At 38.3% G+C, this 25,902-nt stretch overlaps 1 protein-coding gene across 8 annotated transcripts in view; it reads left to right on the top strand.

The window, feature by feature from the left end:
* Cln3 (CLN3 lysosomal/endosomal transmembrane protein, battenin) overlaps positions 1-25,902 on the top strand; it is a 514,530-nt gene that overhangs the window by 121,640 nt on the left and 366,988 nt on the right. For 6 of the 8 annotated variants that reach the window (XM_068226355.1, XM_067141800.2, XM_067141802.2 and 3 more), the window contains one exon: positions 20,736-20,775. The exons of the other annotated variants lie outside the window; for them this stretch is intronic. In XM_068226355.1, coding sequence (XP_068082456.1) covers positions 20,736-20,775 — 40 coding nt within the window. The remainder of the gene's footprint in view (positions 1-20,735; positions 20,776-25,902) is intronic. 8 annotated transcript variants of the gene reach the window in all.

A 25,902-nucleotide genomic window follows, 5' to 3' on the forward strand; every position in this document is an offset into this window, starting at 1 on the left:
CAAGCAAATGCTGGGGCTGTACCTTAATTAAGGCCATGGCCGTTTCCTTCCCACTCTTAGCCCTTTCCTATCCCATCGTCACCATAAGACCTATCTGTGTTGGTGCGACATAAAAGAAATTCTTAAAAAAATCACATGGTAAAAACGTATGTCTGGGTACCAAATAATGACTGGACTGAACAAGAAAACTGTTGGTGTGAGCTCGAGCAAATTCCAGGTCTTCATCGCTGCATTTACTTGGGCGATTGTTGAGGCGTCCTCTTTTGTCCACCTTTATTAAGTAAAATGTGGTATTTAATAAAAAACTTGGGTTGTATTGTAAAACACTACAAAATTTTCATTAATGTAAATTTACTGCTTTACCTAATGGTACATAATAAAAGTAAAACATGCAAGCTTACCTCAGGATAATCGTATTTTTTTTCTGTTGAATTACTCGAGACATTTGCCCACTGCATATACCGAAGTTGTCAGTTGCAACAGTGGGTTAGCCCGTTCTTGACATTACAGATAGAGCAAATCCAGAAACGCAAGAACATTCGCCTTTTGTATTTAACCTAATATGATCCCTGGAGAATAGCCCTATATTACAAATGATAGCTCTCGTATCCAACAATAGATGGTAGTGCATAACTCAAATATTTTAATTTAGTGTGTTAACCCCTTTTTCCGGGCATGATTCAATTTTAAAATGAGTGTATTTATATCTCAAAACTTTTAAAGTTTACAGATGTAAAAATTGGTATTTAGAATCCCCTTTAAAAATAAACATATTTTTTTTGTTTTCGGAATATTCCAATAGGAGGGGTGAAAAAGGGGTTGAATGCTAAATGAGGATACTTATATCTCAGAAACAGAAGATATTACAGACCTGAAAATTGGTATTTGGGATCTTCTTTGAAAATAAAAAAACACGTATTTTTTTGTTTTTGGAAAATCCATTTAATGGGAGGGTGAAAAGGGGGGGTGAATTTTTAAAATGAATGTATCTATATCTCAAAACTTTAAAAGTTTGCAGATGTAAAAATTGGTATTTAGAATCTCCTTTAAAAATAAAGCAAAACATACTTTTTTGTTTTTGGAAAATCCCAATAGGAGGGGTGAAAAAGAGTGAAAAGGGGGTTGAATGCCTTAAATGAGGATACTTATATCTCAGAAACTGAAGATATTACAGACCTGAAAATTGGTATTTGGGATCTCCTTAAAAATAAAGAAACATGCATTTTTTGTTTTTGGAAAATCCAATTAATGGGGGGGGGGGGGGTGAAAAGGGGGGTGAATTTTTAAAATGAGTGTATCTATATCTCAAATCTTTTAATGTTTACAGATGTAAAAGTTGGTATTTAGAATCCCCTTTAAAATTAAAGAAACATATTTTTTTGATTTTGGAAAATTCTAATAGGGGGGGTGAACAAGAGTGAAAAAGGGGTTGAATGCCTTAATGACTATACTTATATCTCAGAAGCAGAAGATATTACAGACCTGAAAATTGGTATTTGGGATCTTCTTTGAAAATAAAGAAACACTTTTTGTTTTTGTTTTTGGAAAATCCAATTAATGGGGGTTAAACAGAAGTGACAAATTGTAGTGAATTTTTAGAAAGACTATATCTGCAGTATATCTCAGAAACATAAAATGTTACAGACGTAAAAAATTGGCATTTGGAATCTCCTGTAAATGTAAAGAAACATAGGTGATTTGTTTTTGGAAACTCCACTTAAGGAGAATAAAAAAGGGGGTGAAATTTTAAAATTAGCATTTCTACAGTATATCTCAAAAACTTAACATGTTACCGAAGTGAAAAATAGTATTTTTTATCTCTATTAAAAATAAAGAAACATGTACTTTTTGTTTTCTGGAAAACCACTTGGGTGGAGGGGTAAAAGTGACTGAAAATGGGGTTGAATTATTTTAATTAGGATACTGATATCTCAAAAGCTGAAGATGTTACAGACGTGAAATTTGGTATTTGGAATCTCCTTTAAAAATAAAGAAATACGTGTTATTTGTTTTTGAAAATCCACCTAGGGGGGGAATTGAAAAATTATTTGAGTTATTTGTATGAGGATACTATTATCTCAGACGTGAAAATTGGTATATGAATTCTGCTTTAAAATCAAAGAAACATGTACTCTCAGAAAATCCATTGAAGGGGTGGGGAGGTGAAAGAATTGAAAAATAAATTGAATTAATTGTATGAGGATACTTACATCTAATAAAAACTAAAGTTGTTACAGACGCAAAAATTGGTATTTGGATCTCCTTTAAAAACGAAGAAAAAAGCGTTTTTGGGGGGAAATCATCTTGGGGGACGGGGCTGAAAAGGAGTTGAATTCCTTTCATGAGGACACATATCTCAAAAACTGAAGATGTTAGAGTCATGATGATTGGTATTTAAAATATCCTTTACTATTAAAGAAACAAGGATTTTTTGCTGGAAAATTCTCTTAAGGGGCGGGGGAGTTTGAAAGGAAGTGAAAAAAGTTAATTCTTTTTATGGGGATACTTATATCTCAGAACTGAAGGTAACAGACATGAACATTGGTATTTGGAATCTCCTCTAAGCATAAAGAAACACACCTTCTTTTTTTTTGGGGTCAGGAGGGGGGCGCGTAAATCAACTTAACGGCGGTAGGGTAAAAAATGAGTTGAGACCAATTGATTTTACTGTTCATAATGTACTTATTCTGATCATAAAATGATCATTTTTAATCTTTCCTGGGTTCGTTTTCAAGAGCCATCTTTTCCTTTGTAGAACATTAAGTTAGATTACAGTAGATTCTCCTGGCATATAAATAAAAATATAAACACATTTGAAATAAACGGTAGGAATTATAATTGACTGTGCAATTGTTCACCTCCCAGATTCCAGTCCCAGCCATCTCCACTCTTGACCTTATCTACCTATCCTACTCCCTCCGAATGCCAAAATATAAACCTAGGTATGTTATTTCCAGAAACACAACAGGCATGGATATGGACGAGTTAAGACATGATGCTTACAATCTACCCTGGAATGATATACTCCCATTGGACGATATAGATGCGAAAGTAGACAAGTTTAACTCCCTTGTAATCACTCTGTACGATAAACACGCCCCTAAGCGACAAATAAAAGTTACTCGCCCATCTTGTCCCTGGCTAAATAATGAAATTAAAAACATGATGGCCCACCACGATACACTTTACCGACGCTTTAAACAAACTTGTGACCAAAGTGACTTCGAAAATTATCGGGTCCTTAGAAATAGAGTTAAACAGCTCGTTAGAAACCGTGAATTTACTTACTTGCAACACGTGACTGCAAACATGAATTCGAGCAGTGCTTGGAACACGCTTCATTCCTTAGGCATAGGGAAACCTCGGCAACAACTCATGTGCCAGACGTACCACTCGATAAGTTAAATGAGTTTTTTACTGAAGAAAGAACACCACCTAATGTACTAAATTCCCCAAACTCAGTTCCCAACTCTGTTATTAACCTTTTACCTGACCAACAACATTTTACATTCCACCCTGTTACTGCTAATAAAGTTAAAAAAGTATTATATTCTATCAAATCAAAAGCCAGAGGAGTGGATGATATCCCTATAACTTTCTGACACAACATTACTGGTGCTGTTTTACCAATTATTACCCACATTTTCAACTACTGCCTTAAAAACGGAACCTTTCCTTCACTATGGAAACTAGCTAATGTTGTTCCTGTGCCTAAGAAACCTGACCCCTCCCTACCATCCAACTACAGACTAATTTCTATCTTACCAGCGATTCAGTGGTTCATGAGCAGGTGTTGGAATACTTAAACAACCATTCTCTCCTAGACCCATTGCAATCTGGCTTCAAGAAGGGACACAGCACAGCAACTGCCCTGCTCAAAGTGACTGATGACATACGGCATGCAATAGACCAAGAACTGGTGACAATACTTACTCTCCTCGATTTCAGTAGCGCATTTGACACTATAAACATCCAGACTCTATTAAACAAGATGCAATCTTACTACTTCGATCAACGAACTATTAATTTCTTTTCATCGTACCTCAAAAATCGTGCGGAACAATTTATAACCTGTGATGAAACCTCTCACTGGCTAACCAGGAAGGAAGGCACACCACAGGGTAGTGTTTCAGGCCCATTGCTCTTTATCTTGAATATAAACGACATTTCATCTAATTTAAAGAATTGTAGCTACCATCTTTATGCGGACGATTTACAAATTTACTGTCACTGTAAGACCTTGGATTTGCCTCATGCCATAACAGGCATCAATGCTGACCTTCAGTAACTTAATGCTTACTTCTAGAAAAATTCCCTCTTTCTTAACCCCTCCAAGACACAAGCAATCATTATTGGCTCTCAAAAATTGTTGGCCACACTAAGATACAAAAATATTCCTCCAGGTATACTGAATGGTAGAGTTATTCCATTCAGCCAAACTGTGAGAAATCTTGGAGTGACAATGAACGAAACTTTAAATTGGTCTGAATATATTAAGAATGTGTGGAAAAATATTTTCGATACTTCATTCAGTTAAAAAAAACAGCGATATTTTACCTTGTAATGTGAGAGTCAAACTCATACAAACGCTAGTGCTTCCCGTCTTCGACTACTGTGACATCATTCTGGTAGACGCAACAAAAGAGCAGACTTCGAAACTTCAGCGAGCACTTAATTGTTGCCTTAGATTTATATACAGTCTGAGTTATGATACACATGTCACCTCATACTAACACACTATTTCATGGCTGAAACCTGACAAACGACGAACGTATCACATACTTATACAGATATACAGACTGCTCTCTGAAGACAGACCATTATACATTTCATCCCAGCTTAAGTATTTTTCCTCCTTTCACAGCAGTAATACCCGCTCTGGTTCCTCCCTTTCTATTCCTGTTCACTGATCCTCTATGTACAACAATTCCTTTGTGTGGCAGGTTCTAGACTTTGGAATTCCCTGCCTGTGAGTGTCAGAAATTCCACCTCATTACTTAAATTTAAGACTGCTTGCCGAGACTACCTGCTGAATGCAGCTGACTAACTTGTGTGACTGGAAGATTGAATGAATGTGAGTTAGAAAAGTGTAATGTATTTTTGTGTGGATTATTATTTACTATATAATATTATGTACTCAAACTCTGTTCTCAATGATGTATCACTACAGTGGTTAAGTGTAAGAGAGGGCCAAGAGCCCTAACTTCGTCACCTACAAAGGCATAATAATAAATAAATAATGCATGAAAGTATATCATTCGTGTCGCCAGAAATCTTGCGCACTTGCCTACGCGCGATGATGGTACTGGTCAAATTGTCAGCAATGACAATGGCAGCAGATGTGATTTGCCGCCAAGTAGCTGTCTTGCATCTTGCTGTGGGATCCAGAACATCAATAATAATAATATTCTGGATCGTCGTCAAAATGTGCGGACCACACTGGAAATGGGTCCTGTCCGGGTAATGACTACGATTGCAGTCCGGCCGCGGGTTCAGTACCTCCAAGGCACCCAAGATGACACCACGCCGGATCTCCTCAAGGATTTAATCCAAATTAAAAATGCTTATAGGAAAAGATGGCAAAGATTTAGGGACCCACCTGACTGGGTGGAATAACTGGACCTAGCCCGGGAAGTACGAAATCGATTGCTGGAAAGAAAGATTGAAAAATTGGAGGAACATTGCTGTAATCTCTCAGAAAACGAGTCAAATCACAAATTTTGGCGGATTCTCTCAGAAAACGAGTCAGATCGCGAATTTCGGCAGATTATATATAAAATGTTAAGCATTCAATTATAAATTTCATTATAATACCGTAGCAAAGCACGGGTATCTTGCTAGTGTTTTCATATATATAAATGATATGAGTAAGAGATAAGACTTTCCCTGGATGATATTATACTGTATAGAGCAGAGGTGCTCAGCTGGGCGCCCTTCGAGGCTAGCCCAGTGCGGCCTGAAGTAAGTGCGGTCAGCTTATGTAGCAAGCATATGTCACAGTGAAGCTAGAGAGCGAATACACACTGCAGGAAAGTGAAACAAGGATGTTCAATTGTGACTGTGAAGCTCTTCTCCACTACTCAGGGATTGTTGATTGGTGTACAGTATTTTAAAAAAATGCTATAATCGCAAGAAAATTGACCTATCACAAGATATTTATACTGCGCTCGATATAAAGAGTCAATTTTATTTTCTTATATTTATACATTAAAAAACTGATACATTATTTTTGTGTTACAGTTTACAAAGGTACAGTTTTTAAGTGTACAAGGTACGATTTACATTTCCTTGGAGTAAAATTCCTGTTATTCATTCAGTAAAATGTAGTATATTTACATAATCCAACAAGTTTACTGCTTGATTTTGCACAGCGTTGTAGTGTTATGTGACTTTCTCTGTTGACTGAATTTCTGAAGGTAGTATTTAAAACTTATCAGGCATCCAATGATAATGGAGAGGAGTTTCATCATGAGTGAGGACATAGATATTTACGTTCTGTGATAAAAATACAACAGTGTAAATGTATCTTACCAAATAGATATATAGTATGTCTTGAAATAAATAACCTAACTAATGTTATTCCTAATAATAATAATAATAATAATAATATGGCTTCAGCTACCGTGTGCAGACATTTCAATTTGATGCCATCTGGCTACCTGCTCGTCAATTTCGACGTTCCGTTTTACTCTAGGCCCACTAGATGGCAGACCGAGTAAACCGAAACTCTCTTGGGTGTCTATGGCTGAGATTTAATGAATATTAGTTGGGTGAACACCAAACGTGTCTCCAGAGATCTTTTACATGCCGACATATGATTGACACCTAGGGCTCCAAACGATGCTGGCATATTCTACTTTTGGTCTTACTATGCTATTGAACAGATTAATGCAAGTTTGTGGGTTTTTGAAGGGTTTTATATTCCTGATAATGAATCCCAGGGTCTTGTACGATTCAGCTACCACTTTCAGTATATGCGAATTGAATGTAAGCTCGCGGTCGAATAAAACCCCGAGGTCTTTCATCTCACAAACCGATCGTAAATCACTGTCACCTAGCTTGTACATGTAGTGGACGGGAGTCTGGTGAACGACATCGATACACATTTTTCTGCATTTAAGTACAGTTTATTTTCAGTCGCCTACTCCAATACACTTTTCAAGTCTAGTTGAAGCTGTTTACAGTCGTTCATGTTTTCAATGGTTTTGAACACTTTGAAATCGTCGGAGTATAGCAGACAGCTGGAATATTTCACTTGTTCAGGCAAGTCATTGATGAATGCGAGAAAAACTAAAGGGCCTAAATTTGACCCTTGAATTATTCCTGAATTTACAGGATATTCCCTAGAAGAATGTCTCTGGAAAGAAACGAACTGCTTCCTATCACCCAGATATGAACTGAAAAAATGCAACAGTTGTTTCGAGAAACCGAACAGGTTTAACTTACTTAGCAGGGCATAAATAAGTTACAAGATTGTAAGCAACTGCAAAAGGACCTCGACAATGTTGTGAGATGGACAGCAGGCAATGGTATGATAATAAACGGGGTTGAATGTCAGGTTTTGAGTTTCACTAATAGGAAAAGTCCTCAGTTTCAGTTACTGTATTCATGGGGTGAAAGTTCCTTATGGTGATCCCTGTAAGTACCTTCATTGGAATAATCACATAAGCAGGACTGTAAAATAATGGGTACAAATCACTGCACATGGTTATGAGAGTATTTAGTGGTTGATGTAAGGATGTAAAGGAGAGGGCATATAAGTCTCTGGTAAAACCCCAACTAGAGTATGGTTCCAGTGTATGGGACTCCACCAAGATTACGTGATTCGATAACTGGAAAAAATCCTAAGGAAAGCAGCTTGATTTGGCTGGTGATTTCGAGCGAAAAAAAAGCGTTACGAAAATGTTGCAAAGTTTGGGCTGGAAAACTTGGGGAAAGGAGACAAGCTGCTCGACTGTGTGGTATATTCCGAGCTGTCATTGGAGAGATGGCATGGAATGTCATTAGTAGAATAATGAGTTGGAGTTTTGTTTTTAAAAGTAAGAAAAGATCACAGTATGAAGATGAAGATAAAGTTGGAATTCGAGACAACAAATTGGGGCAAATGTTCTTTTATAAGAAGAGGAGTTAATGATTGGAATAATTTACCAAGGTAATTTGTTTGGAAGTCAGTCTCCTTGTAAATAATCATCTGCTATGTCTCGCCAAAATGCACACACAATAAACACATTCACTGCCTAACTGTCTGGAGACTATCCCGGCTCATGGGTGTGACCTGTCACAATGAATCACCCTGCCTCTTCTTGGAGCTGCTAACATCTTGGCCACATATGGCTCAAATGTATTTATCTCAATAACTTCTTGTTCTAACTTCGCGGCTTTTAGTTCATCCTCCATCGGATACTTAAATTCAGTCCATAGATTCACGTAATTCATGAGTCATTTCACCTCATATTTCGCGACATAGCATGCACTCAATCTCTCCACACTGGAGTCCTGTCTTCCAAACATTATCCTCAGCATTTAAACTTTACTTCATTTACAAATGAATATTCACGGGTGTTGAAATAAATTTATCACATTCCCAACTTACAGCCCTTAATCTTATGAATGATTTGAACACATTATTTTTGTCTCTCACCTAACTAAATGGGGACCTTTGTCAGACCTCGTTGTCATCTTCTGTTCTTCCTGTCGTGCTTACTTGTAGACTTATTATTACGACACAACATGCACATGTTAATTATACGGTACTTCAAACTCGAATGTCGATTCTAATTCCCAGATTGCAAGAAAAACACAAATATGCCCTAACAAACGACACTCCCATAAATACAACAATATCAGTGTCACCTCCCAGTTACAATCATACGATACTAATACTAACATGACTACATTCAATCTTTCCTACAAACTGCAGGCATTCACAATAATAAAACCACACGTAACATAATTAAATTACAGATAAAAATCTACCTCAAAGAAAAATAATCATTTATATTCCAAAAAACAAAATATGCATGTATATTTACATTGAATTAAGAAAATATAACTATTCAGTCCGCTCTAACATTACTACGATGTCATAATTTCCAGGCACCTTTAAAATCTAGTCCTATCATTTAATATTTACATGATTAAAATCCTCATGTGACATGACCATGTAGTAATAAGTAAATTAGGTATTCAGCCTATCCCAAGTCTCCATTCTAGGTCCGGGGAGTTCATCGTGATGAGTTTAGCACTGAATTTCTCCGGCGTTGGATCTCGTAGTCTTGATTCAGCATCTGGACGCTCCACCGTTGATTTACAGTGTCGAGTCTTACGTGTTCTGAATTCTGGTTAGTGGGAAACAGACACACACAGTTATACCTTGTTCAGAACATCACAATTTTCGTGCACTTTGTTTTAATACCACACCGTTCTGAATTTGATTTTTACGAGCGATTAGACATTCAAAGATGTAAACTTCGTTGCTTTTCCATATTAAACTGAGATTACAGAGATAAGTTTTAGTAAGGTTCAATCTTTTCAATACAAATTACAAGTTGTATAAAATGTTATCTACAACATTTATTCAATAGTGGTACCGGTTTCGACATATACAAATGTCATCATCAGCCTAAATCACACAAATCACACAAATTGAGCAAGTACATATTAATTAAAATTGCCGTGGTGACATATAGGGATACACACCTTCATACATTATTTTTCACCAAATAAATACACTGATTAAAAGTTTTAACATGCTTAGCTGTACCTTCAACCTTTTTATTTTTACGCTCTGAATGTGTGAAAGTCTTTAGAAGTTTCTTTTTACTGTGTGTTAAGACTAAAGTGATACATTCATAGCAAATACATAACAATCTGATCTTACTGATCTGTATACATACAAATACCCAAATCATCACAATGTCATTTTGCAACTGCTATTAAAATCTTTAGTGATTATTTGTCAATTCATTAAAACCATTTGTTATTCAAATGTCGTCCAAGTAAGAACAGAAATTTAGTCGATAACACATTGCTCGTGTGATGGACCTTGTGGGACTATATGTTTGTATATCTCATAAAGCACGTTGTCTTTGAAAGGCTTGTTACACTTTTTAAAATTTACACTGAGACATATATATAATATTGTTTAGTATAAAATGGTGTCGTCTAAATACGGTAATAGTTTGTCCTTCCATTCTTCTCTTTGGGCATAATATAGGTGATCTAAAATTTCTCAGTCCAATCGGGAAGATTTAAAGAAGTCTGAAGAGAAACCAAAGCAAAAGAGGAATAAGTTTTAAAGTGGGCCTGGACAAGCTAATGGTGTATGTGACTCACCTTGGACAGCGTGCTGAGATGTTTGACCTGTGAAACGGAGGTGCGGACTAACGTGGTAGCATGTGGAGTGTAGTGAGGCAGATTTGGGCTGGAGAGGGATGTTACCTTTGTTTTTCTGCTCGAGTTACTTGATTTACAACGTTTAGGTCTGTTTGTCCAGGGAACATTACAGGTTCTACTTCTTGAATACTGAGTAGTGGGGTTTCAAATTCTACTTCAGTATCTCTTGTGTTAAGCACGCTCACTTCTGCCTTATGATCACGTGCTTTTGTTAAACAACTTGCTACATATACTCATGGCTGAATCTCCTTTCTTCTCAATCACACCTTCTGCTACTCCCTTGTCCGTTCTCACCTTGACAATCGTCTCTGTCCTTGGTTTGAGATGGATTCTGTGGACGCTAGCTGTCCTCATAGTCATATAATGTTGTTCCCCTTTTAGTATGGCATAACCCTCTTTAACATTTAATATGCTATCCTTGAGGATATTTCTTCTTATGATCCTATCATAATTGAGCTGTATATCTTTGCCCGCTATGTGAAAATCAGAGTTCAATCCTCCAATTGGGAGCCTTACCGTGCCTCTAATTTCAGTTTTCTCTGAACCTATATCCCTCAATTTTGGGGTAGGTTCCCAAATAATCATTGCCTCATGTGACACCAACTGTCTTCTTAAGAAGGATTCTTCACTTCTGGGACCCAGCAGAAATCAAAGTGGGTTCTTCTGACCTCGCATCCCGATTTCTACTGTACCCTCTAATTCACTTGAGTAATCTCTATTGGTGACGTTTATCCTACACGCTTCCCGAACATTCAATCTCGCTGAGAATCTCTGCCCAAAAATTTCCACATAGTCATCTCTGTAATTAATTATGCTCTCTTGTGAAAGGTCTCTCCCTATAAGGCCATCTACCAACAATCTGAACTCGTCCTCTACGACATGAATTTGGAGAAGGAATCTCCTACATGCAGGGTGACACATCCCCTGCTGCAGGAAGTTTGTCTCGTTACCCCTGAGAGTTATAATATTGGTTTACGATAATAAATCTTCCTCTTAGGCATACTTTTTTCTTGTATGAGACTTACATCAGCCCCTGTCTCAATAAAAAAATTATAAGGTTTGCTTCGTTCTTTAGTGTGCACCATGATTGAACCAGTTCGGTCATGCTCTTTCTGCGATTGATATCTGTTCTTCTCTGATTGCTCATAATTATTATTATTATTATCATCGTGCCGTTGCAGCGTAAAGTGCAACTTTCCCATTTCCCTTTGAGTTGCACTTTCATGTGAGCCGTTTGTTTCATGGGACTCGCTTTCTGGTCCAACTTGACGGTCCTTATTTCGTTTAACCTTTTATTAGGTGTTTTCTTTCCTCTCTGGTCTTGTCTTTGCTTATTAGTTTGTGGAACCTTCTTCCTATGGTCTCAGTAATTACTCATTTGTGCTTCCCTTCTTATTGAACCAACAGGTTCCCTGTAGGTGGCCCTTACGGCTGCAGACCGAACACTTTCTTTCTCCAATCTGTTTTTGTCCTTCCCAACATTCGGATTGTTTGTGCCGTATCCTGTTACAGTTGTAACATGGGAGTATAACACAGAATCTAACCTCACAGGACCTATCTTTTGCTTTTTCTCTGTGTTTGATCCTACATTCATTTTCAGTATGACTTGTTTTATTACAGTGTCTCCATAACAGAGGTTTCTTTTTGCGAGCCTTCATAGCGCTACAATCATGAGATACATGTCCCTCGTGGTTACAATTATAACGTATCACACGCACATCAGCCTTCTTATGATATTTCTGAATACTCAACCCATCTAAGAGCCTCTGTCACAGATAAATAATGATCTGTATGCATTATTTTACCATGCTTCTCAACATGACTAGGAACTGGGCTATTGGACCTTAGATGAACCTTCCATAATGAACTTAGATTCAACTGACCCTATCTGATGAACACCGGACTCTGGAACTGGGCCCAATTCAGCAATACTGCTCGACTGGAGCTTGCCTCTTAGTAATAGTGATAAATTTCTTCCTTTCCCATCACCTTCTGTACAATTCTCGAATTACGACTCATTTTCCTGCAACAACAATTTAGAGTAATCAGTCATCAGCATAATACACTACATCACCAAGTGGTGTACTTCAGTGATCTTAAGTGAAATAATCACACCTCACGTATACTTGAACCCCTTAATCTGACACCAAAAATTGTAAATCCACGTGTCGTGATCCTAAGGACTGAACAGGCTGGGGACTTGGGTTCAATTCTAGGAGCAATACACAACACCAATACCTATCACCAAAAATGTTATGTATTGATAAATCTTATGTACAAAATATACAAAAATGTGTTTTTTTTTTCTGCTTGTTTCTGGAACTTCCTATCCACAATTTTAATGATTGAATTTAAATGTCTTTCAGTTCCCTTTGACAATATCTTAATGTCTACTTTCACTAAGTTACCAGCATTCTTCCCAAATATCAATCCCTACTACTTCATAACCCTGATGTGTTGTGAGCTGATTGGCTCTCATGACCCTCCTACCACTTTAAGGGTGTTGTCTATGCGAGGCCTCTGGAAGTTAGTGGAACAATATATTTTTCTATCGCATCATAGTGCTGCGTTTTTACCTTTGCTGTTTATATGTGACGTACACGGCCCTGCCTAAAGTTTGGCGACAGCTAGGCGCTGACACAATATTACACCGCATTCCACTCTCTTCTGTTTTCACTACTGTATGCTTTACTTTTATACTGAATTTTTTGCATCAGTATGTGAGTTACACACAAATAGAATTATCACTCACTTGCTTGTATTACTTAACATTCAAAGCACTGTTACTTCTTGACGCTGGTCATTCTCTTAAATTTTAATACATTTTTTCAATATCCCTCTCTCTTGGAGTTTGCGGATTCGACACTCACTGAAGTCGGTTCTCTCCATAAGAAAAGAAGGAAGTGTGCGTCATGACCCACGGTCATGACACCCCTACCCTCCTGTATGTAGTGATGAATAGTCTTATGCTTGAAGAATGTATTCGTAACTGCTAATCTCATCCTAGCACAGACGTCTAGTAAACTATTCCTATTAGGTTCCATATCTTCCCAACATTTACCCATCGTCTTTTATCATCCTTCAGTTCTATTTCTAGTTCTCACATTGAAATCCCCAATTATCATTATCCTCTCCTTTCTGGTGGCCCTGACTACAAAGTCATTCAGTGCTTCATAAATATTGTCAACTTCGTCCTCATCTGCACCCTCACATGGTGAGTAAAGTGAGTCAATTCTCATCCTAATTCCTCCATCGGCTAAATCTGCCCACATCATTCACTCATTTACGTGCCTAACAGAAACTATATTGCGTGCAATAGTAGTCCTGATGAGGAGTCCTACCCAACATTCTGCCCGTCCCTTTACAACACCTGTTAAGGATACTCTCTAATCTCTTCTTCGTTATCTCCTTTTGCCCAAATATCATTAATTCGTAGCACATCCAAACACATCCTTTTGCAGACTCAGCCAGTACGATATTTCTTCCATAAGCCCCATTAATATTGATAGTGGGGCTGATGATTTAGATGTTAAGCCCCTTTAAACACCAATCATCATCATCATCATCATCATCACCATCATCATCATCATCATCATCATCATCATCAATATTGATATCTCCCCATCAGATTCCATTTTGTTTTCCTATTTGTTTCCAAGGAGACCCTTGTCTGTCAAATGTAAGTGGGACTCCGTTACTCCCATGGGCTCGAGGCTTGCTTAAAATATTCTGAGCTCAGAAATTCTGTGAAACAGGATTCTAATGTACTTATACACAGTCCCAGTGACGATTTCTCCTCTAATGGTTTAGGGACCATCAGTGGATTGAATAGTCCTAGCTGCCTGAGCACAAGGAGAGCCAACACTCAGATTGTGTCCCGAGATGTCCACTCCTATACCACAGCAACTGGTGTTCTGATTCTCAAGACCACTTACTAGGCCACTGAGCTGTGGCCCATGGTTCATGAACTAGGACATGACTACAATAACCCATATAATGAACCATTACCTTATTATAATGTTAACAAAATGATACAGAAGTTAAAAGCTAAAAAGGTAGCTGGCATTGATAAGATTTCTGGGGATATAGGCCTGCTAAATGCAATGTGTTGGGTATAGTATGATATCTGAAGTACCGTACTTATTTGTAATATGTTCGCATGAAGAAGCTATAGGAAATGAATTGTGAGTTCCTATAGTATCCCCAGTGTACAAAGGAAAGGGTTATAAACATAAAGCAGACAATTACAGGCCAATCAGCTTGATATGTGTTGCATGTAAGCCACGAAAAACAATTTTTTCTGATTACACTAGCCTGCAAAAATAAAACTTTTTTTTGTGCGGTAAAAACGAAAATAGGTGGGTTTTATGAATTTCTTAATGCTGAATTCGAGAAAAAAATTAGTTTTGGCGTATCATGTCTGGTTTAGTGGCAATTTTACAAAATGTTATTTTGTTCTTACGTAAAATTGTTGATACTTAGTATTGATTAAATTTGATGTATTAATGTAAATTTCAGCTTGCAAAACATAATCATATTTTGCATGCATTAAATACACGTAAATGCTGCTTTGTAAGCAAGTAGATGGTTTGTATTATATTTTTAATGTATATTGAAATTTGTGAAACTGAAGCATAAAGCGCCTATTTAGTTTCAGCTGTACAGTTGCTTTTAAATTAATATAACCATACCTTGAATAAAAATTACATGGTTAAACATACATAGTTTTGTTACTTACATTATGTGCAGGTTAGATTCACACCTCTGTCTTTTCCTGTTTTCCGTGGACTTTCCGGGTTTTGTAAGTTCTTGAATGATCTCTAGAAGGGTCATCTTGTACAATCGACCAACAGTAATCGGCCATCATATTCACATCCCAACGTCCCTGATAGCGTCTTTCTGCATCTTTGAGATCCTGGTGAAACCTTTCACCTTGTTCTTCACTGACAGCTCCTAAATTTGGAGGGAAATAATCCAGATGCGAAGCTAAGAAATGAAGCTTAAGGCTTATATTACAACCGAGTTCCTTAAACTTTACCAACATTTTCCTTACAATTTCTTTGTATTGAGGGTCCTTAATGTTGCCAAGGAATTTGGTCACTACATCTTTGAATGCGTTCCATGCCTCTTTCTCAATTTTGGTCATCATGTCTGAAATTTTTATCCTTCATCAGTTTACGAATCTGTGGTCCATCAAATATGCCTTCTTTGATTTTTGCATCTGATATTGAGGGAAATTTAGTGGATAAATATTGGAAGCATAGGCTACTTTTATCTAATGCCTTGACATACTGTTTCATCAATCCTAATTTGATGTGCAAGGGTGGAAGTAGAATTTTTTCACGGTCAGTAAGACTTGCATTCAAGACACTTTTAGATCCTGGTTGTAGTTGTTTCCTTTCTGGCCAATTCACTGTATCCCAATGTTTATCCTGTGCCCTGCTATCCCATTCGCATAGGAAACAGGGAAATTTTGTATAGTCTTTTTGTTGTCCCAGCAACAATCCAGTGATCTTCAAATCACTGCAAATTTGCCACCCATGCTCGTGATATTTAATTTTTTCAAGCACCAACTTTAAGGTTTCGTATGTTTCAGACATTTTTGTGGAGTGTGCAAGTGGTACGGATGCCAGAACATTTGTATTATGAAGCAAAACAGCCTTTAAACGTCTTTTGGAAGAGTCAATAAAAACACGCCAGTAACTAGGATCATACTCTTTTTCTCCCTATTGACATAGAAGATTTGAAACATCCGTACAAAATACAAGTTCTTCTTCTTGAGTATAATACTTTCGGACTGTTATCTTTGAAAGGAAACTGCTTTATCAGTCCATCGTAAACATTGCATAAGGGCTGGGGCTTTTAACACGTCTGTTTATTCAAGTGGTCTAAGATGGAAGACAAACACTCAACTGTCTTACCTTCAATCCTACATACCTTGCGGTCTATTGCGTATCTGGGGGGGTTTGTTATGAATTTACCAGGAAACCCCCAACTACAGAATGAAAATTTAGACAGCAATAAACCTATAATAAAATGCAAACAATAACAAATCAAATCACATAATTGTATTCTAAAAAAAGTTGCGCGAGAACATCTCTCAACATTACATCTTCCGAATTCATGCAGATACTAAAAAACCAAATTGCGTCAGAACTGGACATGATAGAAAAAAATAGCATCATTTTCGGAATCAGGGCAGCGATTTCCATAAGAATTACATATTTTCTATTTTACCGCAAAATCATGTTGCTAGTGTTATTTTAGACATGTTCGCAAAAATACCAACTGGTTTGACAGACAGCAGATCATTTTTAGGAAAGGCTATTCTAGTGATGGTCAACTTGTGAGATTTCAGCAACTTATAGCAGATATTTAAGATCCAGGAGGTCAAGTGTGCTGTAACTCTATTGACCTCTGCAAGGCTTGTGATAGGATAAATAATGGGAGACTGCTGACTAAAAAGAGGGCTATGGGACTAGACAAAAGACTGACTGAATGGGTAGCTACATTTCTAGAAAATGGGACTCAGAGAATTATAGTAGGTGAAACATTTTCTCATACTGTAATGATTAAGTGGATCATTTCACAAGACAGTATTATTGGCCTTGTATGTTCTTTTGTATATGTAAATTATATGAGTAAAGAACTGTAATTACATGTAAGCCTTTTGGTGGATGATGTATCCTGGATAGAGTAATAAATAAGTTACAGGATTGGGAACAACTGCAAAAAGACCTTGATGAAATTGTGTGATGGACAGCACGCAATGGTATGCTGATAAACGGGGTGAAAAGTCAGGTTGTAAGTTTCACCAAGCGGAATAGTCTCCTCAGTTTTGATGGAATGAATGTACTGCATGGGGACTGGTGTAAGTACCTAGGTGTTAATATAAGGAAAGATCCTTACTGGGATATTCACATTAATGAGGTTAAATCTCTTCATATGGTTATGAGGTTATTTAGGGGTTGTAGTAAGAATGTAAATTAGAGCGCATATACTGTAAGTCGCTGATAAGACACCAATTTGGATATGGTTCTATTGTATGGGACCCTCATTAGGATTATGTGATTCGTATGGGACCCTCACTAGGATTACCTGATTCGAGAACTGGGAAAAATCCAAAGGAAAGCAGCATGATTTGTTCTGGGTGATTTCTGACAATAGAGTAGTGTTACAATTACTCCTTAACAGGTTCATGGCCTCACTGTCTGCACCATTCCCAATATAGGGCATACATCTGCCTCAAGTTTAAATCGGGATTGAGATACTTTCTCTCAGCATTGTCGCTTCGGGAGTAGTGGCCCTGAAATGCTGGAAACAGCATTGTTCCTTGCACCAGAGTTTTTGCTCGTCATAATTTTTCTGGGCAGCCTTATGTTTGCCCCATGGATCCTCACCAGGAAACTTTCCTTCTCATTCCTTTGCTATAACTTTATCAACCCTTCCCTCAGACATTAGAAATGTCTGTAGAAATAAACTTTATGTGTACTTGTACAAGTCAATTTTTTTTTTTAGACGATACACGTTCGTGGCTTGTCTGGAATTACTCATACTGCCATCTACAGGCCACCTTTGTTTAATTGCTATCTGGTATACTAATCCACACAGCTAAGCATTCTACCTTGTGGAATCTTTCAAAGAGTTTTCTTCTTTCATCTCCAGATAACGATTCAACACATCTTTTTGAAAGCCGCAGTTGGTGTTTTGGAAAGTTCTTTCCTCTGCCAGAGTTCCTTTTATGTTTACATATGCCTTACCCAAATTATATAGGCTCTTTGCAATATATCGTTTTGATGGGTGCCTTTTTCTATTCCATGTTTTGGGGGATTTAGCCTGGTTACACCTGTGATTACTTTCTTGGTTTCCATGATGGCTTTTATTGTTGCCATATGGATTTCCTTCTCTTTAGTTGATAAGACACCTTTCAATGCTCCTAAAAGCAAGACTGAGTACCGTGTATTGTAGGAATGTATTCATTAAGGAAATATAATAGCACACCTAACAGAACACTTTTATCTAAATAATAGGCCAAATAATATTGTAATAAGTTATAAGAACAGTACCTATTGACCTGCACAAATGAAAAGCTTTATACAGCTAGATAATTTTTATTAAAGTTGCTTGAAAACTTAGTACCAGTACCTACTATGCTGCATGTCTCTGTATCAAATTTCCTAATTAAACATACATTAAATTTTTAATAACAGTAAAGTAAGGAAGCACATTGGCAGCAACGAGTTATTTACTTACCTGATCCTTCAGATGCACTGTCGGTATGATCAGAAGCTTGGTAGTTCCAGCAATTTATTCACGTTTATACTTAACGATACCATGCTGCAAATAGTTAGCACGAAGACAAACCTACAAAAATCTTTCCATGCAATGCGTAACAATCATAGTGGCTTAACTGTGACTTATGCCACTATGATTCTGCAAATTAATCAGTTTCCTTGACAATCAATAGTGGTAATTGATGGTATCTGGGCTTACTTTGCTATGAATCTAAACAAAGCGTTGTTCTAATGCCAAATCATACCATAAGTCAATTTTTCAGTTTTGCTGACTTACACCACTATTTTTCTCAACTTCTCAGTTGTTAAAATAGTTAGTGAAAATGTTTAGCTGACAGCAGATATTTTAAGTAGTGGAATGAATGTGATAGAACTTGGTTTTTTTTTCATGTTTGTTAGAGTGAAAGATCCATACTGTATAATATATTTCATATCAGTTGAAATGAAGTATTGCATTGCTCGGTGTGCCATTTGCCAACTGATGAGCCCAACTTAGCGCACTGGGGCGAAATGCTGGCAGCCAGGAATCAGTTAGCTGGAAAATTTATGATGTCCAATAAGGGACCAAGTATATTGGTATTACATACCACTTAGTCGAGCAGCTCGTCTTCTTTCTCCCAAGTCTTCCCAGCCCAAATTTTGCAACATTTTTTTAACGTTACTCTTTTGTCAGAAATCACCCAGAACAAATCGAGCTGCTTTTCTTTGGATTTTGTTCAGTTCCTCAATCAAGTAATCCTGGTGAGGGTCCCATACACTGGAACGATACTCTATTTGGGGTCTTACCAAAGACTTATATGCCCTCTCCTTTACATCCTTACTACAATTCCTAAATACTCTCATAATCATGTGCAGATATCTGTACCCTTTATTTACAATCATATTTATGTGATTACCCCAATGAAGATCTTTCCTTATATTAAGACCTAGGTATGCCTTTGCTGGCGAGATGTAGTGTTTACAGTGCACTATGTCTTCTAGTATGGGCTATATCAAATTTGTTACTTTCATTGACCTGTCTCAGTCTCATCCTTGGCTTTGACAGTATGAAAGTGACTGAGGTATGAGTGATTCTAGTAATGCCATTCCTTATGCAGCCAGTCCCTGTTATGAATGGTGTGAAAATATCGCTCATAGGGTTGGTTGGTGTATGCATTTCAGTGGGCTTGGCAGACTGATATGTAATAGCAACAGCTGGCTTGGTGAGGAAAGCAACGGGAAACTACCTCACTCTGCATTTCCCTAGTATGCCTCTTCAGTGACGCCTAGGCTATTTATGACAGCTGTTGGCGGAGTTGCAGAGGATCAAACCAGCCTTTGGACTGAATACCCAACATACATACAAGACCTAGGTATTTACATTGATCCCCAAAGGGAACGTTCACCCCATCAATGCAGTAATTGAAACTGAGAGGCCTTTTCCTATTTGTGAAACTCACAACCTGACTTGTAACCCTGTTTATCATCATACCATAGTCTACTGTCCATCTCACAACATTATCGAGGTCATTTTGCAGTTCCTCTCAATCTTGTAACTTATTTATTACGCTGTACAGAATAACATCATCTGCAAAAAGCCTTATCTCAGATTCCACTTCTTTACTTCTTTCATTGATATGTATAAGAAAACATAAATGTCCAATAATACTGCCTTGAGGAATTCCCCTCTTAATTATTATAGGTTCAGATAAAGCTTCGCCTACTCTAATTCTCTGAGTTCTATTTGCTAGAAATGTAGCCACCCATTCAGTCACAGTCCATTTTAAAGGAAATTACTATTAAACTTGTGTGGAAACTGCCCTGTTATGACTGCATGTGTTACAATAGAATTGTGAAATTTTATTTGTGGTAATGGTCCTACTTATCTCTGTAGCTGTTGGTAATAGTTTGTTTATTATTTTACTTAGTTATCACTTTAGCACTGTGAGATTCTGGAGAAACCTATGTTTTGTTTCTTTTCAGTATGTTATCTGTTATCAGTGCACTATCACTTGTCTAGTGAGATTTGTTCCAGTAAGTGGGAAAGTGACTTGGTTTTTGTTTTAGATGAGTAACAGCACAGAAATGCCGGAGGAGCATTCCGTTCGTAAGTCAGATTATATTTATACAAGATGTGGTGTCTACTGTAATATTCTGCAATCAAGCTACTTCTTTATATATGCTTCTATAGTTCTCAGTTTCAGGTTGAGGGTCCTGTTCTCTTTCTGTATTTTGGCATTTTGGTCTAACTCACTGTTTTTGGCCTTAAGGATTTTTTTCTTATTTTTTGTGTGGTTCTTGGTGCATGATATTTTCTGTCATTGTTGGTGCCAATATGGGAGTATTTGCTAGGTGCGAGTTTTCTTCCTGACTCACTATGTACTGCTATTGAAGGCTTCAGCTTGTAAATCATTCTGATGCACTTTCTAGCTTACCTACAAATTTATAAATAGAGCTTACTAAAAACTAAATTATTAGTAAACTTTATTTCTTCTTTCCCTAAGATCATATTTATTGGTGTTGAAGTTTTGTGTGGTATGGTGATTCTCTTTCATTCTTTCGCTGCTTTACCAAGCAAGTTACCTGTCTGGTTTGAGTCATGTGGCTCTAAGCTTGCATTCGGAAGATGTTGGGTTCGAATCCCATTATCGGCAGTCCTGAAGACGTTTTTCCGTGGTTTCCCATTTTCGCACCTGTACCTTAAGACCACGGTCACTTCCTTCCCAGCCATACCACTTTCTTATCCCATTGCCACCACAATACCTACACTATGTGATCAAAAGTATCCGGACACCCCCAAAACCATACGTTTTTCATCTTAGGTGCATTGTGCTGCCACCTACTGCTAGGTACTCCATAGCAGCAACCTCAGTAGTCATTAGACATCGTGAGAGAGCAGAATGGAGTGCTCCGCGGGACTCACGGACTTTGAACGTGGTGAGGTGATTGAGTGTCACTTGTGTCAGAAGTCTGTACTCGAGATTTCCACACTCCTAAACATCCCTGAGTCCACTGTTTCTGATGCGATAGTGAAGTGGAAACGTGAAGGGACACGTACAGCATGAAAGCATACAGGCCAACCTCGTCTGTTAACTGATAGAGGCCGCCGACAGTTGAAGAGGGTCGTAAAGTGTAATAGGCAGGCATCTATCCAGACCATCACACATGAATTCCAAACTGCATCAGGATCCACTCCAAGTACTATGACAGTTCAGCAGGAGGTGAGAAAACTTGGATTTCATGGTCGAGCGGCTGTCCATAAGCCACACATCATGCAGGTCAATGCCAAACGACGCCTCGCTTGGTGTAAAGAGCGTAAACACTGGACGATTGAACAGTGGAAAAACGTTGTGTGGAGTGATGAATCACGGTACACAGTGTGGCGATCCGATGACAGGGTGTGGGTATGGTGAATGCCCGGTGAACGTGATCTGCCAGCATGTGTAGTGGCACAATCACAGCACAGGCCTACATTGATGTTTTAAGCACCTTCTTGCTTCCCACTGTTGAAGAGCACTTCAGGGATGGCGATTGCATCTTTCAACACGATCGAGCACCTGTTCATAACGCACGGCCTGTGGAGGAGTGGTTACATGAAAATAACATCCCTGTCATGAACTGACCTGCACAGAGTCCCAACCTGAATCCTATAGAACACCTTTGGGATGTTTTGGAATGCCGACTTCGTGCCAGGCCTCACCAACTAACATCGCTACCTCTCCTCAGTGCAGCGCTCCAAGAATGGGCTGCCATTCCCCAAGCAACCTTCCAGCACCTGATTGAATGCATGCGTTCGAGAGTGGAAGCTGTCATCAAGGCTAAGGGTGGGCAACACCATGAATTCCAGCATTACCGATGGAGGGCGCCACGAACTTGTACGTCATGTTCAGCCAGGTGTCCGGATACTTTTGATCACATAGTGTATGTGTGCTGGTGTATCATAAAAGAAATTAAAAAATCTCTCTGCCCCTATTTTGTAAATTACTTTCTTATACCTCCAAAATAATAATAGGTTTATTGTAAATACTACTTCAGACATTATTATTCACATTTCTCTTGCCGTGGCGGTTTGCTGATCTAGACACGGACTGTTGTTAAGTTCTCCTGACCTCTACTAATGTGGTAAGAAGGTTCTTGTCATATGGCAGGTGTTCAGAATGACAGCCTTCTGGATTTGTGGAAGTGTATGTCCAGATCCTGCAGGTGTTGTGGCAGCTTATTGTGCACAAGTCGTGTGGCAGAGGTCACTAAAGGCCTCACTGTTGTTAGGTCCATTTCCCACATTTTTCAAACTTCTGCTGCGAGGTCATTGTACTTACTTTTCAATCTTCTGGACATAAGCATGGTGGACAGTGTTATCTGAAGGGACTGTCACATTTAGCAGATCAGTCTTCCTGAGATGTTTATCAATAAGGACAGTATCGGGCTTGTTTGATCTTACGGTCCTGTCTGTGTGCAGAGATCCATTCCGATTCGAGAACAGCTTGTACCTTTCACTTTTGGCAACATCAGATGGTCTGTACTCATAATATTGTCCCCTTCAAATTTGGCTATCATTAGATTATTTACGACAGGTCGACATTAAAAGTTTTATTGTTCACTGGGAGTTGTATTCATCATTTGGAAAGCTGTGTGTGAGCAACAAACTGGTTTTTTTCTGTCGTTCAGAGAGACAATGTATTGATCTGTGTTCGACTGAATGCAGGGTAGATCACGTGACAAGCCAGTGTTCCCAGGCGAGGCACGCGCCCGACAACCTGCGCTGCGAGCAGGCAAGCTTCTAGAAACAGTCACAACCAATTACAAGAGACCCCGTGAACCAATGATCATCTCTAAAAAGCGCACACCTCCCGAGCAAAGACTATAAAACGTCATATTCGCAGTAAATCACTCTCTACTCTACTCTGCTCAGCTGCTGCTCTAATCTACTCTGGTCAATGCCACTCCTTTATCGGAACCACGTGGGAGAAAAATTCAGCCGTGCAAGCAGACAACCGCTCTGCTAAAATTAGTGCAGTTTACTATAAAATCTTATAGAGTGAACCTCAACATTAGTGATCCAAGTTAAGTTTATTTCTCCACGAGAATCACTACTACTGATCTGCATTTAGGGCAGTCGCCCAGGTGGCAGATTCCCTATCTGTTGTTTTCCTAGCCTTTTGGAATGTTTTGGAATCCCGACTTCGTGCCAGGCCTCACCGACTGACATCGCTACCTCTCCTCAGTGCAGTGCTCCAAGAATGGGCTGCCATTCCCCAAGCAACCTTCCAGCACCTGATTGAACGTATGCGTGCGAGAGTGGAAGCTGTCATCAAGGCTAAGGGTGGGCTAACACCATGAATTCCAGCATTACCGATGGAGGGCGCCACGAACTTGTCATGGTAGTCATGGTAGTCGAGTTACGTGTGTGTGACTGTGTGAGAACATAAAGTATTCCAGAGTGTGTGTACACATTCTAATATTTGTTGCACCGGGAGAGTTGGCCGTGCGTGTAGAGGCGCGCGGCTGTGAGCTTGCATCCGGGAGATAGTAGGTTCGAATCCCACTATCGGCAGCCCTGAAAATGGTTTTCCGTGGTTTCCCATTTTCACACCAGGCAAATGCTGGGGCTGTACCTTAATTCAGGCCATGGCCGCTTCCTTCCAACTCCTAGGCCTTTCCTATCCCATCGTCGCCATAAGACCTATCTGTGTCGGTGCGACGTAAAGCCCCTAGCAAAAAAAAAAAATATTTGTTGCATTAGTTACAGCTTACACTTCTGGAACGTGGCGGAATTCATCCCAGTGAATCACCGTGTACGTCAAGATGGATTCTTCCTCTACAATGTGCATCTTAATTTCATCGTGGGACATCTACTGCCATGTCTCCATGACCTTCTAAACATGTAAGGCACTTCTGGTCGGAGAGGGTGACTGACGGGAAAATGCCGGAATGACAGACTTCAACCTGGAATTGAACCTCAGCTAAATTTGAGTACCATTTTAACTATTGATTTTCTTTCTCATCTTTGTAAAACTAGAGGATCTTTCTTCTCTAAATCGTAGCTCTATTAGTTCTTGTTGTAGATTTAGTTACTTCATTTTCCATTTCTTGAGGTGTCATGGTAGTCAAGTTACGTGTGTGTGACTGAAATATGAAATCTATGAGATTAGCTGTGTAGTCTGTCTTTGAATGAGTTCTCATATGTAGGATTTAGACAGATTTAAAAATCACTGACCATGCGATAAACCTCATTTGTTTACCTGTGATATTGGAAATAATCTGGATTGGAGTTACGTGTAAAATTTGTGAGATAGGGTCGAATTTAGTGTCATTTTAAGATCACTTGCATTCTTTAGGTTCGAGTCATCTAATTTCATGTCATTTCAGGAGGACTGACAGATCTAATAATCACTTAAAATAATAATAAATTTAAATAAAGATTGGGTTAAGAATGGAATTAAACGGTCGTGAGCTATAATTTACCTTAGATTCCTTATATGTGAGATTTAATGTGCTCAGTTCATAATGCGCCTGGAATAATGGCAGTCCTGCAGGATATTATTTGAATAATTTATTAATTGGATAATTTATTAGTGAATGACTTGTTGCTTGTGTCTTTGGGAGCACAATGTGATTTATTATAAGTGGAGCACACGTTGAATACATAATGTGATTAAGGCTCACGAATGCTACATTTGTGACTTGTTACCCATGTGATGGTGATGATTATGGAATTCTGTTAGGATCTTCAAATTAATTTCAGAAATTTAGATGAATCTCCGTTGCTGTTTAATGAGCATTTCATTTCAAGTGATACCACGAATTTTGATCACTAGCCACTATTGGAGTGAGAATATTTCCAGACACGAATTCATCCTCCGGATATTACTGACGTGACCATGCAAAAAATAATGAATTAATTTATAATGGCAGGATTCGTTGTAAACATTGTATATATAAAAGGTATGAGCTACCTTGTGTGAATGTGGTGTGTGTGTGTTGTAATTATGAATATTTCCATGTTTTCGATTGTTAGTGTAATTTAATCTGGTCGTGCGTTTATCGCAATGGCACGGATTGTGTTCAATGTTGTTTTGCCACCATGATGACTTGTTTAGCACACCTTGAGGAACAATTTGATGAAATTAGTGTCGAGTAAGACCAGGCTAGGATTAAATTTGCACTTACCAAAGATTTAGACGAAAGATTGTCTTGTTATTTTTCAGCAAAGGCGAGCGATTTATAAATTAAT

Source organism: Anabrus simplex, chromosome 2 (genome assembly GCF_040414725.1).
Source record: "Anabrus simplex isolate iqAnaSimp1 chromosome 2, ASM4041472v1, whole genome shotgun sequence".
Classification (NCBI taxonomy): Eukaryota; Metazoa; Arthropoda; class Insecta; order Orthoptera; family Tettigoniidae; genus Anabrus; species Anabrus simplex.